The 17,711-nt window shown below is 28.9% G+C and overlaps 2 protein-coding genes and 1 long non-coding RNA gene across 8 annotated transcripts in view; 2 read left to right on the top strand and 1 right to left on the bottom strand.

Moving 5' to 3' along the window:
* The first annotated feature begins 4,353 nt into the window (after window positions 1-4,353).
* On the top strand, window positions 4,354-8,411 carry LOC136796040 (odorant receptor 67b-like). 3 transcript variants are annotated; one of them, XM_067048505.1, is made up of 6 exons: window positions 4,354-4,456; window positions 4,579-5,251; window positions 5,978-6,077; window positions 6,158-6,271; window positions 8,063-8,221; window positions 8,296-8,411. In XM_067048505.1, exons 1-6 carry the CDS (start codon window positions 4,417-4,419, stop codon window positions 8,347-8,349), a joined length of 1,140 nt encoding a protein of 379 aa, XP_066904606.1. In that variant the 5' UTR covers window positions 4,354-4,416; the 3' UTR covers window positions 8,350-8,411. The 3 variants fall into 3 exon arrangements, with proteins under 3 accessions (XP_066904606.1, XP_066904605.1, XP_066904604.1); XM_067048504.1 differs by having other exon boundaries at window positions 4,360-5,251; window positions 8,084-8,221; XM_067048503.1 differs by having other exon boundaries at window positions 4,360-5,251.
* A 4,740-nt stretch (window positions 8,412-13,151) lies between these two features.
* LOC106677207 (sodium/bile acid cotransporter 7-B) overlaps window positions 13,152-17,711 on the bottom strand; it is a 15,611-nt gene continuing 11,051 nt past the window's right edge. For all 3 annotated transcript variants that reach the window (XR_010843735.1, XR_010843737.1, XR_010843738.1), the window contains one exon: window positions 13,152-13,514. The gene's annotated coding sequence lies outside the window, so the exon portion shown is untranslated. The remainder of the gene's footprint in view (window positions 13,515-17,711) is intronic.
* Window positions 16,486-17,255, top strand: LOC106677223 (uncharacterized). 2 transcript variants are annotated; one of them, XR_001342562.3, is made up of 3 exons: window positions 16,486-16,774; window positions 16,932-17,055; window positions 17,198-17,255. It is a non-coding gene; the product is annotated as an uncharacterized lncRNA (long non-coding RNA). The 2 variants fall into 2 exon arrangements; XR_010843739.1 differs by having other exon boundaries at window positions 16,491-16,774; window positions 16,962-17,055.

The following is a 17,711-nucleotide window of genomic DNA, read 5'->3' as shown; positions in this document are numbered from 1 at the left end:
TATTAATTTTTTCTGGTTTCCTATTGACTGCTAATTTATATTTCTGGAGTATTTTACATTAAATTGCAGACATCATATGAAACAAATTATAAATTTAATTAAAACCAGAAACTAAAAGGAAAATGTATTATTTTTCTTAGTGTAAAAATTTAAATTTTAACAGGTGATATTTCAAGTAGTCTTGTACTTATCTTCATTAATATTTAATTCTATGAGGAATTGATTTAATAAGGTTTTAATCAAACCTCTTTGAGATAGTTCCATTTGAAAAATCGGTAATTCCTCAAATGATTATGGTGAAGTCAGATTTAATTTATCATGATCACTCAGTCTGTAGAGATACTTAATAAGGTTTATATCTGCTCTCAGCATTAAACTGAAGTGTTTTCTAGGTAGCCGGCCACTTTTTTTTTTTTATTTATCAGTATTCGTATACTCAAAGATATAATGTTTATAAAATGAAAGAAATCTAGAAAATAACTAAATATTCTTCAAGAATATTTTTATCAAACTAATTTAATTATTTACTTCTTATTGTGAATTTCCAGATATTTTTGTTTTATTGTTTATTATGTTATTTATAGTGTTAAACGAAGATATAATAAAATGTGATATTTGGGATTTCGTTGATTCTCAACAACAAATATTTTGTACAAACATTGTTGACTTTTTTTTTAAATGTAAAATATTTATGAATCTCTTTGATTAATAAGCCTCGAGGTAAATACATAAATTGAATTTGTTTTATAAAAGATTAAGTTAATCAAACTGGGTTTCCAGTGGAAAATTGTTTTCACTATTTATTATGGTTTTGTCCTGTTGTTTTAGTTAATACTCAATTTATTATTATTTTATAAATATATATCGATTTTTATTATTTGTAAATAAATTTCTTAGAATATGATTGCCAAATGACTCAGACACAGTAATGACACTGTTTTCATATACAAAACAAAAATATATTAACGTCAATTCTAAATTTTCAGTAAAACCATAAATTTTTTATTCATAACACTATCTTTAGGCCTGTTTGTCTACATAAACAAAAAAAAATTACTGAAGCACCATGAAAGTTGTCGGCCACTAATTCTCCAAAGATTGCACTGTCGAAATTACTGTGTCACTTTTGTTAAATGTTATTTTCACCAAGTTTGTACATATATACATACATATATTTTCTAATTTTAATTCATAGTTTTGACTAGTTAAAAATGTAAATGATTTGATTAAATCAGTGCAATAGTTACTGTAGGTTAGTAATTATTGAAGAGTTGTGGTTAATTTTTAAAATATTGATATGTTTATATTTAAATCAAATTTTGTATTTAATTTTACTTCAGTATGCATATTACTGACAATGTACTGTGAAAAACGCTTAGTGTTGTTATGAATATGAATTTCGCTTGTTTGTTTTTGTTTTTTTTTATTGGCCCCATAACATTTTATGGAAGTTGGCATTATTAATTAAACGCCTATCAGGATTATAATCCCTCTTTTTCTTTTTATTTTCCCTTAACTTGATTAATTATTGATTATATTATTATTATATATTATTATTACAGCTAGGAAATGAGGTATTATATTAAATAAACTACTACTCTAAAAAAATTGTTTTGGTGAAACATATTTTCTTTATGATGGAGCAAAGTATTAAAATAGATCTGTAATCAGAGTTCACCCTCAGTCTTAATATATTTTTCTAATCTTTCTGCACAACTTTGGTTAAAGAAGATACCACGATCTGTCAAAGAAAATTCAGGATCTCACTTAATTTACCATTTTTAAGGAGTTCCCAGAATCGAAAAATGTGATTGCTTTGAGCAAGTACTTTTACAATCACTAATTTAAAAAAAATAGTCAATAGAAGTTGTAATTTACTATCAACAAATTATATTTTGATTAGAAAATAAACAGCCATTTGTAACTTATTGAAAAGTAAACATTATTATGAGAGATAGTTGACCGTGGATGATAACTGAGGAGAAGATGGTTGGGGGTGCGGTCAATGAAACACAAATAAGTATGACTAACTTATTTTAATGTGCCGACGTTTCGGCAAGAAAAGTAAACATTGTACTCCAACTGGTTACTCTTAAACTTTATACATTTAAACAAAAGTTTATTTTATTATACATTCTTACATTCTGTCTTACATTCTTACATACAATGGAAATAGGGATTATTGAGCTCATTTACACTAATATTTACAAATAGATAAGCTAAATGATAACAAATAAGGAATAAAATTAAAGTAAAATAACATCATCACAATCATTCCAATTTTATTCCATTTGTTATTTAGTTTATTGTTAAATTATTTTTTTTAGGAACATTGAGGTTTAGTTAATAATTTCTTTTTTATTTATTATTTTATTGTGTAATATTAAATTCTGTTTATACACAATGAAAATTGGGATCACTGAGCTGATTCACACCATATTTACAAATATATAAGTTAAATGATAATGAAATAATAAATAGAAGAAAAAATAGTAAATAAAAAAATTAAACTTAAAGTAAAATAACATCTTCATCACAATCATTCCTATTTATTATAGTTACATTCAGCCTGGAGAACTCTGAACTGAGCTTTTTGGAGCTCTGAGAGCAGAACTCTGGAAGATTATTCCAGCACTTGTCTCTTAACCAAATTGCTGGTATTGAAAGCCACCACAGGAAGAGGGCTCTAGTCGCAGATACTCACAACATGAGTGGATAATCTGATCATTGCCAGAACTCCCATATAATAATATACAATAGATCTCTGGGCTACTGCTATTTCAAGCTTTATGGAGGATTGTTGAAATGGTTAATGCTTGAAATGGATTGTGCTACGGATTAGGATGATGAGTGAGTTTCTTATTGTTCGAAGGACTTTAGACTGAAAAGATTGAACATGTTTGATGTTGAGTTTTAGCTGTCTACCATAGTTCTAGTCTATAAGTCGAGATAGGTTTTATTATTGTCTTGTTAAGTAGTAATTTGTTGTGATTTAAGTACTGAAAGCTGTGATTTTCTACTTATCAGTCCATATAATTGTCCAAATCGTTGGTTTAGTTCTGGTCTTTTAAGTCAAGTATGTGGATTTCATGTTAGTCTTCTGTCTACAAGAAAGCCAAGATATGAGACTGTGCCTGAGAAAGGAAACATTTAACAATAATAATACTATTGAATGGTCATTAGTTAATAATTGTTTGTAATGTTATTATTCTTTTTCATAACATGACAAATCTTTAAATTTTGTGAACATCATTACAGAATAGTAAATAAACTATAAATTAAAATGTAAAATTTGGAATTTGTAACTCATATATTTCCTATGAAGCCAACTAAGTATTGGGCACTAACCAACAGATGTTACCATCTGGTCGGACCACATTGGATGTATTTTTTAGAATAAAAACAAGTAAATTGATCTTAAATAATACCAAATTTGATCTAACAATGTTTTTACTTTACAAAAAACATGAGTAATACACCAATGGGTTGTTTCACCACCAGAAGCAAGCTTGGGCATTGTTCAAATTGTTTTGAAAAAATTTCAGAAACCTCTGTGAAAAAAGCAGAAAAAGTCTCCACTTTCTATTCATGATGTCCTTATGAAACTATACCGTATTTAGAATATTTTAAGGAACTGCAAAAATATATGTATGTGTGTGTGTAAATTAGGAAGGAGGTGTTCAGAGTTCGGGTTAAGAAAATAGCATCAACTAATTATTAAGAGTCAATATTTTGATCCACATTGTATGGTTGCATAATTTAATGGTGATTTAAACAAATTTAGTGTAATCTTCAACCCTTCAAAGTGACCTGATGAAGATCTCTAATGTGGATCAAGACATTGGCTCTTAATAAATAGTTAACCCCTTTTTAAAATTATTTTCCTGACCACAACCTCTCTCACTCTCAAATAAATACTTATACTGTATTTGATTATAATTAAAAAAATAAAAGTAATAAAAAAGATATAGACAAAATTAAAAAATTTATAAGTGAGATATATACTGAAATTTTGACATTTTTTCTTTTGAAATATCGGTTCTAGAAGCTGTTTAAAAGAGGTATCAGAAAGGTACTTAGTAGAACTAATAAATTATGTCAGACAAGGAGAGGTAGAGTCAAATCATCGGTTAAGTTTTCTCCAAGTTCTGTTCATGAACTTGTAATTTACACTTAGAAACGTAAAAGAAACCATGGTATAAAAAAGTTGAAAATAATTCATTTCCACCCTGCTGAGTCCTTGAATTAGTGTGAAAAGTTACTTGTGAACTTGTATGAATAATCTATACTATCGTAACAATAAATAGGCTATGGCATGAAAGGTGATTCTTATTTCAAGTCAGTTCTATAAGTCTTCAAAACACTGTTAATCTTCTTACACTTTATTTAATATGACTGTTAAAAAAGACGAACTGGATGAAGAATTTTTCTATGATTTCAGAGAAACCAGAAAGTGGTATAAAATTTTTGCAGGAAGCAGCATGTCAAAACAAATGAAACCTACTATATTTTTAGAAATATACCGTATTTTTGCTTTTTTATTTCTCATAATGATGACTTTTATGTTCCTATTTACAGCATTACTTACCACTGAGTACTTAGCAGAATTTTCAGAAGCATTCCACTATTTTTGCATACTTCTTACAATGGCCATTTACATTCCAGTTGAGAGACTAGCTAAGAATGATATAGATAAAAGCTTCCTAAAGCTCAAGAAATGTTTTTATCTCTACAATGGTGAATTGAATAACACGCAAAAGAAAATCAAGCGGCAAACAATTGAATACATAAAATTTACTGATAGAGTCTTTTTTTGGATGCTTATTTTTGTTTGTGTTCTTTACTCAATACTCACTCCATTAAAAGATTATTTCTATCCTCACCTCAGGCTTGAAAGATCAGAAATTATTGACAGGAAGTTACCTATTCCATTTTATATACCTTTTGAAGACAGCTACGGTATCACCTTCATTATTGTTTTCTTGATGGAGTGTTGTTGCAATATGATGGTTCACTCCTTGATTACATCTATCCACGAAGCATATATTAGCCTGACTGGACAGATTTATGGTGAAATGAAATTGATCAACTATTCGCTAAGTCATATTGAAGAGAGAGCTATAAAACTTTACCTGAGTAAACAACAGAAAAGGGTTCATAGGTTAAAGTGTATTTACAGGCTACCTGCTTTTCAAAAATGCTTTAAAAAATGTCTTAAGGAAGATATGATTCATCATCAAACATTGCTAAGGTAAGATATCCACACAGTGGATCTATCTTCTTGCTAGAATAATTTCAAAATACTTCCTTTTATTAAATCATTTGAATTTTAAATATATTATATATATACCATTTGAAATGTTTGTCAACTTTGTAGATAAATAAAGGGTGAATCAAGAGAGGTGCTGAAGTAGGTAACCATCTAAGGCTCAGATCCATAGAAAAATTAAGTTATTAAAAAAATTAATAGATTACAGACAATTTATAGTTTCAGAGTTCCTATGAAATCTTCCTTCCTCTTTTGTGGAATGCCATACCTCCTAAACCTCCCCAAATTTGTTAACTCCCCAATCTAGCCAAGGGGCCACCACAATGTAATATCACCAGGACTCCGTAAGGTCTTGATCCACAATTACAAGAACAAAATTTTAATGATTAAATAACTTTTTAATGAGTTTTAAACTAGTAATTAAAGCATAATTTTAATAAGTTAAGCTTGAGTAAATTTTCATACATGATTGATTAATTGTTTACTTCATGATTGTTCATTCAAAACCTGCATAGCTTGAAAATTAAAGTTTTGAGCAACCAACAATCAGGGACATATTACCTCTTTTCAAAAGATTTAAATAAAATTATATTATATACATATTTATTTATGTTCTAAAACATAAATATTTCACATGATATATAATTATTTCAGCACTTCATAAAGGTCTTATTCAATACTTTTTAATAATTTATTGCTAATTCACAGTTCCATAAAACTGGTGAGACCATTCACTGGGCGTATAATTATCAGTGTATTCACATTATGTTCCATTGTTTGGGCTGTAGATGTTTATGTTATTTCAAAGGTAAATTCAGATCAAATTAATTATTATTACAATAATATCGATAATAAAATAATCTAAATGGTTATTTTTTGTATTTATAGATGATAGAACAGGCTAGTGCAATGGATAAAGTACTGGAATTTTTACTTATGCTTTTTACCGAAGCTGTATATGTTTTCGACATGTGTCATTTCAATGAAAAAATCAGGTCTGAGGTATGAAGAAATTTTTTAGGCATAATTAGACATAAAGAGTCTGAAAAGTTCAGAGTCCTCAGTATAGAGCCCGAGAAACTTCAGATTTATGTCAATAGTTTATAATTTAATGCCTTAAGAGAAGTTCATTTGGATTAATTTTTTTATTATTATTATTCATTTTATTTTTATTTTTCATTTTCCCCTACCTGACCATTTGAGCCGTATGGAGTGGTTGTTCACAGATTACCAAACAACCACAATGGGAAAATCAAGATTCTGCAGATTCGTCGCAAAATAAATTTGAACTGTCCCTGGCCAGATTCAAACTGGCACCAGTTCTGGGGTGGTAAGCTGACACCTTAACACTCTCGACCACCACCATATGAATATTTCAAAGGAAAAAGAGAGTGAAGCCTAGATATTTCCTTTTCCCTTATACACTTCTTATTTTATAAGGTACTAGACTACATTAGTTGCTGTCCACTTTCTTGCTAATAAATTATAAAACTCTCCTAGTATTCATGATATGCTATCGTGTTATGTTATAATGTTCCTATGTTATCATTTCTATATAATTTGTCCATCCCTTCTAGCTCATTTCGTATTTCTTCGAAGTTTTTAAATTATTGATTTTGTGTTTATATTTAAGCATACTGAATATTTCTTTTTTTTATCAGGTGTTTTTTCTTTTATTATTAATTTCTTTTTATTGATAATCATTAATCTTCATTGCAAATATTGTAAGCTTTTTGTGTTTTGTTTTTTTGTGATGTTAGTATTTAATTTTCTAATTATTAACTTTTTTTGCAATCTATCATTAATTGTCATATTTTTTTGTTATATAAATTTTACTATTCCAATTTCTATGAATAGTTTCTTGGATCTTTTTACTTTTTTTTTTAATGAGATATTTCTACTAAACTATTTTTCAAATAAAAGACAAATTTCTAGTTTTGATAAAAAGCTTAATTAATATTACTAGAAATAAAATTTGAACTGCATAAACTTGAAGTTAAAAAAAAATGGTAAAACTGAAAACATTTTGTGTGTGTAGAAACCCTTACTTAGTTTAGAACTAAACCCACACAATAGGTTATCGAGACTAACATAAAGAAACCCAGCTATTTCAAAATTTGTTCTGAAAATTAACAGTAATTAAGCTGAAATAATATTCCTGAATTTTTATTTATTCAAAACCTAAGAGTTCTCCCAGATCAAGACTATCAGCCAGTCCAGTCTAATCCCTCTAACTGCTACTAAAATCGAGTCAGGGATAGAATAGAGGCTTGGTCTGAGAAAACCCTAATTAGATTAGAATTATATCAAATGGAAGTGGAGGAATTACTCAAATTTGACTTCAAATTAAACATTTTTTTTTCCAAGTACTGCTGGTTTTTATTTCAATATCCAGTTTTCAGTAATGTCGCACATTGAAAAAGATTGTTGATATATTAAACATTAGTAGATTGAAATTCAGAATGAATAATGAAGGGCAGTTGTTCCTTATATCTTTCCTTGTGTTTGAAGGAAAATGCAAATAGTTATTTTTATTTTTATTTTCAACCTTTTCATTAGGTAATTCATTAAATAATTAAGTAATAAATATATATACACGTTCAAGTAAAACATATTTATTTCCCAATCTTTATTGCTCACAGTAGGTTTCTAAAAATGGTGAAATCTACTTTTTAAAATTAAAAATGAGAGAGCAGTTAATATGAAGATAAAAATAATAATTTATATACTAGAATATAGTTTCTCAAGGATAAATTATTCTAAACTAATTAGTAGATAATAATCTTATTTCAGAATGATGAATTATTTATGCAGATATATTCAACCCCCTGGTACAACTATGACAGGAAATTGGGTCAAAATGTTCATTTAATGCTCATGAATACAATTAAACCAACAAAATTAAATTCAAATTTATTTAATGTCTCAGCCTCATTTGAAACTTTGATGCCTGTAAGTTATTATTTCAATTCAAAATTAAATAAAACTTGTTATGATTTATATTAATATTTTCTTTTTCATTTCAGATTATTAGTGCTACATTTTCTTACTTCAATGTTCTGAGAAAATTGAAAAATTAAATTTGAAAAAATATTGAAATATAAATACAGTGGAAATTAATTTTAGAAATTTTTGTTGTTTATTATACCACATTTAAATGAATTAATAAATAAATAACATGTTTGAATCCATTTTAACATCATTTAACTATGTTTTGAAATTTTTAATGTCAAAATATTTGTTTGTATAATTTTAATTTAAAATTTTTGAACTGGTAAGGTGACAGTTTAAAGTAAACCCAATGTTAATCTTACTGGAATAATTGACAGTAGAATTCTATATTTGTTACATTATTATGCATTTACAGTATAAACGGCAAACACATAAAACAATCATTTATATGATTCAACTAAAGTTTATTTAATAATTTGAGGATCATAATGTTTAATTTAAATAACAATCTATATCTAGATGAAGAAAATAACTAAAGACAGTCAACTGTCAAATTATCAAATATGGTTGATATATCAATGAGTGTGGCTTCCGAGAGGAAGTCTTTAATGGACTCACAGAACCTGTAACATGTTTTTTTCCAGTGCTGAGCAGGATCCAATAATTTTTCAGTTGGGAGATCAAAACTTTCAAATTTGAAAGTGAAGAAAATGTTTCAATAAACCTTTATTTTAGTTTATTTTCAGTGTCAGGGTTATTTTGAAATATTGAAATACAAACTGCATCTATCCACAAGTGTTTATTATTTCATTAATAATACATGTACTGACAAATAAGTTACAAGTTAATAGTTTATCCTTATTGCTAATTCATTCCAGAAATATAGGAGAAAACATCATTTATTTATATAATTATAAACTTTTCATAAATGTCATAAAATACTTGGTTTTTGTTATTTCAATTTAATTTCACTGCTTGTTGAGATGACTTTTTTTTAAGCGATTCTTCATAACCATCTTCAGCTTCACAAATTCACTTAAATTGGTTTTAAATATTTTTATTTTAAGATTATTGCATTTATGAGAAGATGGTTGGGGTTGCAGTCAGTGAAGAATACAAATAGATAAAACTTAAGTATTAGTGCCAATGTTTTGGGAAGAATTTCAGGCCTTTTTTAGGGCTAAGGAAAAAAATAATAACCAACCATAAAAAATAAAATGAAATACAAAATAACTTGACACATAAGAAGATAACATAGGTACATTATATATACTACTTACATAGTGGAAAATTTATAGTGTCATATAACAAGAATATTGAAACTGAGGTAAACGTTTACCTTAAGTCTTCCAAAAAGGCAGCAAATGATTATTACTTGACCAGAGTGTACATCACTAACCCAATATCAAAACAAGGGAGGAGGGGGGCTAGCCATAATCGATCAGGTTGTGATATTTCAGCACAGAAAAGGTGAATGTAACCAAAATTTTAAGAAAATTATGTGTAATTGTTGTAGTTCTTCATTAGTTATTACAATTAATATTTGCTTGAAAAACAAATTTAAATTTTACTGAATAATAATTAATAATTTTTTTTCACTTCTATGGGGAGCAGCTGCCCCCTCCTGCCCCCTGCTAAGTACACTGGTGGCTATAACAGTAACTGTATGATTGTTACAGTCATGATTGTATTGTCGCACTAGCTCTGCTGTGATAGTTGATTGATAGTACAAGTAATGTCAGTGAAGCAACTGTCATGTGTATACGTCTTGACAGTGAACTATCTTAGTTTTCATTATTACGGCAAAAGTGTTAGTCACTACCATAGTGTAACTATTTGATAATTACAGTCATGACTGCATTCACTGTCAAGATAATAATGTCACTCTAGGTCTGGCATGATCGTTAATAATACAAGTAATGTCAGTGGACTAACAGTCGCCTTAACTGCCATGTTTAATTGTTATATGTAGATGCCATGACAGTTAAATGTCGCAACATATTAACCTTACCAAATGTTATGATGATAGAGGGAAAACATTGTTCCTATGTATTTTCCCTAAAACTTAAATTATATCAGCCCCAAGCCCCAAAAATGAATCTACCACAGACCCAAAAAACAAATTTGTCTAAGAACTTAAAATTATATCAGATCTAGGCTTGAAAATAATCTACACTGGACCCAAAAAATAATCCGTCCAAGACCCTAAACACCAATCCACCATGGACCTCAAAAGCAAATTTACCTGAGACTTTAAAATTAAGAAATTATAATGAGGAATTATTTTGTCATAATCCAATTAAAATAAAAATATAATTTAATGATGATAAGATAGTTGACCGTCATATATATATTTATATATTATAATATATAATATATTTGAGGTGAAAATGGTTGGGGGTATAGTCAGAGAATAACACAAATAAGTTAAAAAACTTATTTATTAGTGCCAACGTTTCGCCCATAATTTCTAGCCTTCATCAGGGCTAATAACAAACAACAAGATAACAACCAATGAATAAAAGGATACTTAGAATGATTAAAGTAAATGATTGTACAGAATGAAAACAATATGAAAATAATGAAAGAAGTGTGAAATAAAATATAGGTAATTAAATATCTAAGTAAAATAACATAATTAATGAAAAAAAATATAAAGTTATATAATGCAAAGAAACAACGGAACATGAATATTTTAATTTAATAATAATAATTTGAAAAGTAAAGTTATGGAAAAAAAAAAAGAGAAAGAAAATATGTGTAACTAATGAAATATGTGAGCAAAATATTAAAATAGGGAAACAAAATATAACATTAAGTAAGACAAAGAGTTAAAAAATATAACTGACTATTTACTAAAAAATTTCTTTGATTTATTTTTAAAATTCTCTTATAGACACTTAAATCATATTTCCACCACCAAAATTGCTCATCTTTATATCTTCTAACTGATCCTTTATAACAATGAAAGGCACACTCTTAAAAAGGTGAAATTATTTTATCATAGTCAGTCAAAGTCAAACAATAATGTATTTTAAATAGCAATATTTAATTTCCATTTTACTGTTTCATATATATATATTTTCCGATTTTAATTTAAAACGCACGTGAATAAAGCTTTGACTGAAAAATTATACGTTTTAACTCTGATAAAAAAAAAAAAATATAAAATGACAACTTAGAGTGTTAAAATAATAGTTCAACTATCAAATATAAAAAAAAACAAGAAATGTAGAAAATAATAGTTCCAATTAGTACTGTTAGAGGCCAGCACCATCCAAACAGCTTTTTTCTAAATCCAAATATAGATTAAAAATAATTAAATAATTGTTTGACTAACTGCACAAAGATAGCAGCACCAACCAAGAAAGGTAGGAAATAGTAGTTTCTAAAACCACTGCAAGAGGCCAGCACCATCCAAACAGCCATTTCCGAAGTCTAGCAGGAAAATTTTGATATTGTATTAGGATATTAGGAATTTACAGGAGCTCAACAAGTCCGTCTGACGTTACGATTGTGTTGGAACAAATCTATCGTGTTCCAACACAAGTCTTAACTTCGGATTCGATCAGTTGACCTCCTGCGAGTTCCTAATATCCTAATCTAAAATACAAATTTTCCTGCAAGACTTCGGAAATGGCTGTTTGGATGGTGCTGGCCTCTTGCAGTAGTTTTAGAAACTACTATTTCCTCCCTTTCTTTATTGGTGCTGCTATCTTTGTGCAGTTAGTTGAACTATTAATAAAAATATTTTTAAGCTCTGCTTGCACATAGGAAATGGCTGTTTGGATGGTGCTGGCCTCTTGCTGTATTAATCAAAACTATTATTTTATACATTTCTTGATTTTTGCTGCGATTTTTTTTTCCAGTTAGTCAAACCATTATTTTAACATTCTAAATTGAAATATCAGTTAGAAACTTGAAATAATTTAAAATTTAATTATGATTTAAGCAGCGAGTTGTAAATTAGTTTTGTAATAACAAATTAACCATTTACATGAATTAAGAGAGTTAGGCTTTTAATGTTTTATGAAGACATAAAATGAAAATGTTGAAATTGAAATTTCATATAAAAGATAAATTTTATTCTTATTTAACTGCTATGTTGTGAATTAATTTTGTTATGATAAATTTGAAAACCATTTAGATTAAGAGAGTTTGGAGGATATTAATTACTTAATTAATTAAATTTGTTCAGAAACTCAGGGACACCTCTATTTCCCGATTTTATGAAGATTCGAATTGGCTATTATCCTTCCTACCATTGTATTTCCTGGCATCCTTCCTCTACCAAGTCATCCAATCATGTATCTCATATCTTCTTATATTCAACTATCCTGTTTGAACCTTTGATCAGTAACTTTGAATTATTCTTCCTATTTTTGTTATAAATTATATTTTTAAATTGTCAAAATAATTGCAATTACGAGTATATACAAGCAGGAGTAGTAAATACACCTTAATAACATCTGCATTCTTCAAAAAGAAGGAATTAATTATTACTTGTTTCTCTTTGATGGTACATCATTTGCTAGTAAACGATAATAAAAAAAAAAAAAAATTCAAAATAAAACTCAATAGGATGCAAAGTTATGATTTTACAGTTATGTGGTCTCACGTTTACGCATTAATGAAAGCAGCCTTACAAATAATTATATTGTCTTATTAATGCTTTAAATGATTCTGTCATGTATATTTATTGATTTTTTGTAAGATATTCCATTCTATACTTGAAAATTTAGTTATTTATATAAATATGATCTTGGCTTATGACAAATAAAAAAACTTGTTCTATGAATATCATATATTTACAAATGTGAATACAAATATCCACATAGATATACAGATAAACTAAAAAAATAAATTAATAAACCAATTTAACAAAAAATCTAGTGGTAATAAATAATTTTTACACACATACTTAAAGCTATAATTTGATAAATTATTACGGTTAATATACAATCCTTCACAACAGTTTCATGATATTACTTTATTTACCCAAAAGACTTTTGTAAGTATAAAAGTTTCTGTATACACCAGACAAAATTTTTTAGATATTTCAATGAAGTTTACAGTCTCTTAGAGTATGGGAGGAGGAGTTGTGGTCATATAGGTTTCCTCGCCATCCCTTGTCGAAATATCAGCCCAACAGATACCATTTTACATGAACAGCTTGTAAGCTTCAGGAATGTATCTTTAACTGGTTTTCCATCCTCGTCCACAGCTACCATTCTCTAGTAAATGTACTTCTGTTTGCACACAGTCTTCTAGCTGTAGATTTATCAGTAGTCTTCTATAATGAAAAGATGAGGCTTTTATTAATACAAAACAAACTTAAAAAAAAATTGGAGTATAAACTAGAAGATTGGAGTAGAAACTGGTACAATTGACTGCTAATGTCAGCCTCAACATTGTAACAAGGCTAAGGAGTCACTAAACAAGCATTATATATTTTATAATTAGATAACAATTAATGATTAGAATATTTGATATTACATATTTATAATATCATTAGACTCTATAAAAAGAAAATATATATGAAACATTTATTTTATATTTACTTAATATTAATACTATATCCATATTAATTTTTCTAAAAAACTTATACACATTGCCTATGTTTTGTATACATTGTATGTAAGACATCACTACAACAATTGTTAATATGATTTTCAACTTAACTAGGAAAATCTTTGGAAAATTTACCAAGAGTACATCTAATCTTTACATTAAAAATACTAATTCTTCTATATTTAAGAAGGTCCTTATTTTTCCCATAGCTAAAATTCTGGGGTTTGTCATTTAACCCTTGATCTACTCTTTGGATATCAATCCGAAAATTCTCCTTTATTTATTGGGAAAACTTGATTAGACAGTTTGCTCCAGCCTCCTTTAGATTATTATTGTTTTCTCATAAGAACTTCTTCCAAAAGGAAAAAATTCCCTCTTCAAGTAGGGAGCAATCCATTTTTAAACGGTTTGGGAATCGGACACCTGGTCACCTCCGCCACTTTTCAAGTAACTTCAGGTTATCCATGTATAGTCTGGTCTAGTAATAATGGTTTGCCGCCTTTTTGGAGGACCTAAAGTAAATATTTACCAATCTTTTATCAATCATATTTTATTCACCAATTTTCTTATCCGATTCATTTATGATCATTCAGGAGGGTTTAAAGTAAATGTAAATATGATTAAGTGAAATTCTTGAGATAATAAGCAGTTATGCTATATACTAGTGCCTGGACCAAATCTACACTCCAGTGTTGACAAAATAGTAATTATATCAATCACCAGCAGATACCGCAATACTTCCTTATGGCTAGATAGAAGGATGAGTACAGATTAAATGAATGTGGGGTCAATTGTCATTACTGTTAGTTCATTACAATGCTCTTCTACATTTTTGATAATTCCATTTGGCATGTGTCCAAAAAATCTTTCTTTAAGCCCAGAATGTGGCCTTGTTATTGTCAGTTATTATAATGATATTACCAAATGAAGTCATTAAAAAGCTTTTCAAAAACATAATAAAAAGAGACAGATCAAACTCTCGTTTTTCGGAAGTTCAAATGGTTGAACATGCAAAATTTCTCAAAGAGCAGCCACCTCTCAAGTATCAAACCAACCAAGAGCAAATATTTTACCAGGTATGGGTGATAATGAAAAACGGAAGACATGGTGAAGGAGTCACTAACTTCAACCATAGAGCATACATGAACTGATACCAAATCCTTGTGAAACAATTAAAAAACAAGAACATGGTGAAGGAGTCACTAGCTTCAACCGTGGAGCATACATGAACTGAGGATTAGAAAACCTTCCTTAAAAGGAGGGTGGACAGGAATGAAGTTGAATAGTGGGGGAGAGGCGGGTTTTTCAGAAAATCTTATAAACGGAAAGGTGGTAGAAGATAAGATGAAATGACTATTTCCCAGTAGAAATTCCCTTTAGAGGAGAAAAATCCCTGACGAAGTTGCGGGTAATTCATTTTCAAACGAAGGGTTGGAAATCGTTCACCTCCGGCACTTTTCGGGTCCGTTCGGGACCCTCTGTATACTCTAGTGAGATAAAAATGGTTTCGCGCTTTTTTGGGGGAGCTAAAGTAACATTTTATCCTCGGTTGCAACAAACTAAGAACGGTGGAGATGCTACACAAGCGCTTTCACGAATTCCCCCTGATTTGTGTCCAAAAACCGACTCTCGACGGATCGGAAAATAAATTTAGGTCAACTCGTACCAGCTAAGCCAAATAACCCATGCATATGCTCGTGCATGTACGAATTCGCCACGGTGGGATCAAAGCTGACTGGGAAAGTGATTTTCAAATGTATATCAAAGTTACGAGATAAATGCTCCCCTACTTTTTCGCCATGAACCCCCGTCACACTCCCCTCCACCAAAAGTCACACATTAACGGGGCGGCAAGGTACATTTTCATGATCAATCAGACTCCCTTAGCATCAGCCAGAAGAGAAACCGCGTTAACCTAATTTTGCATAATCAATTTAGCTGCCGCCTACACTATTATCGATTGTCGGATTTTTAATTTTGCTTAACCTGTCTTTTATTGCTCCAGCTTTACTGTTTTTGTTTTTTTTATAACAATTCAATAAAAGTAAAAAATCTACTTCGAATTTTTTAAAAACATTCTTAGTAAAAAAAAATCAAAAATTGCAACTGCCCTTGCTCTTATAACAAAAAATTTCCTCTCGAGTCCGAATTCCTGTTGGTCACTATCTTGAGGTGTAGCAGGAGGTAACTAATCTAATAATTATTACTCGCCATCTGTTTATCACAGATATGCCCATCATAACAAAATATATTAAAGATTCCGGAATAGATGATATTTCTATCGTTCAAACCTCCTCACAAATGCGAAATTGTGGTGTTTATTTTTTCTCATCTTACAAAGTTTCTAGGTATTTAATAACTAAAAACTATGGCCTACAATCCTACCGCAAATAGAAAAATAGAAATATAGTAACTTCAGCTGAAGGAATCTGTATATGTTCGACTGGTCAACGAAAAGCTTCCATAGAGATTCCCAGATTCAATAGCTAGCTCAATCTATGATAGCCTTACAGAGAGCCACGCTTATAATTACCATTATACTTCTTCCTCTAAGCATGAAGATTATGAACCAATTAAGTTCATTATGGCTTGAATTATGTTAAATATAACCAAGCGGAATTGTTATGATTACAAACTCGCAATAATCTGAAATATACACTCTTATTTTCATTATTCGTAGTATATTTTGAAATATGGAATATGTTTTCGCTTTTTTCTTACACTCGTTGCGCATTTCAAATTATATGCTTAAGAGAAACAACTTAATCACAATTATTTTTCAATTTTTCCATGATTGTAAAATTTTAAATGCATGTTCGTAAAAGCTACGACGCTATATTTACGTAGGACATATGATATATAAATGAAAACCTTCCGAAGACATTAAGATAGCCCAGATAGGGATTCATGATGGTTATTGTGTGTACTAAATAGAGGCCGATTAACAAATTGGTTCGCACTTTATTAGTGATCCTACATTCAGTGAGTCGATCTACTAAATTTATATAAATATTAAAGTCGGAAAATAATAATTATGTTTTAGTGTATGAAAAGTTTAATTAAATATTATTTAAAACATCTATACTCGACTCGAAATTTCTTTTATAATATATGAATTATTAGAATGAATATATTTTAGCATCTTTCTTTTCTCTTTGGACAACCTTAGATTGGTGATTACCTACTCGTTAACGATTACAGGTTATTCTGAAATTTGACAGATTATCTTTACTTCATGAGTGAATAACGCTCTTTAACTAAAGGTATATTTTAGTAATGTCGTAAACATATGTTATTTTCATAAAATTTTAACTAATAAAGTGTTAAAATTAAAAAAAAATTTGTACGTCAACAACTTAATTTTGTAAAGTTTTAATTATTTTTTCTCTTTCAATTTTATTCCAGTAGATTTTCTTGAATTGGTGATATTGTTTAGGATTGTATCAGGAAATAACTGAGGTGAAATATTTGTTAATCTGTAATATGATGCAACTGTTTACCAACTGATGGATGTATATTTTTATATTTTGCATGTTTCAGATGTTGCCTCTACTACTAAGAGCTTTATCCAGATATGCACCTTATATTACGTTACCAATTGCTGCTGTGGTTGGGGTCATTGGTTACCACTTGGAAGATATAGTATCTGATAAATACACTCCTTCTGAAAAAAGGTAGCATTTATTTATTGTTTATTCTTGTTTTAATACTGTAAAGAAGGTGTTCGCTTACTTATCACAGAATGAAATTAAACTTATTTACTCAGCTAAACAGTTGATCTTTGAAATACCACTCAAATAGTCAAATATATTTTTTTCTTGAACATTATTTGAATTGTCCAAAGGTTCAGATGAAATAGATGATTTAAAACTTGGGAAAAATTTGTTCAAAACTGTTAAGATTTTGTGTGTATATATAT

Source organism: Halyomorpha halys, unplaced genomic scaffold (assembly GCF_000696795.3).
Source record: "Halyomorpha halys isolate HHAL.00 unplaced genomic scaffold, Hhal_1.1 Scaffold7.1, whole genome shotgun sequence".
NCBI classification, from domain to species: Eukaryota; Metazoa; Arthropoda; class Insecta; order Hemiptera; family Pentatomidae; genus Halyomorpha; species Halyomorpha halys.
Note: the sequence above shows the minus strand (reverse complement) of the source record. Positions and strands in the feature narration are given on the sequence as shown.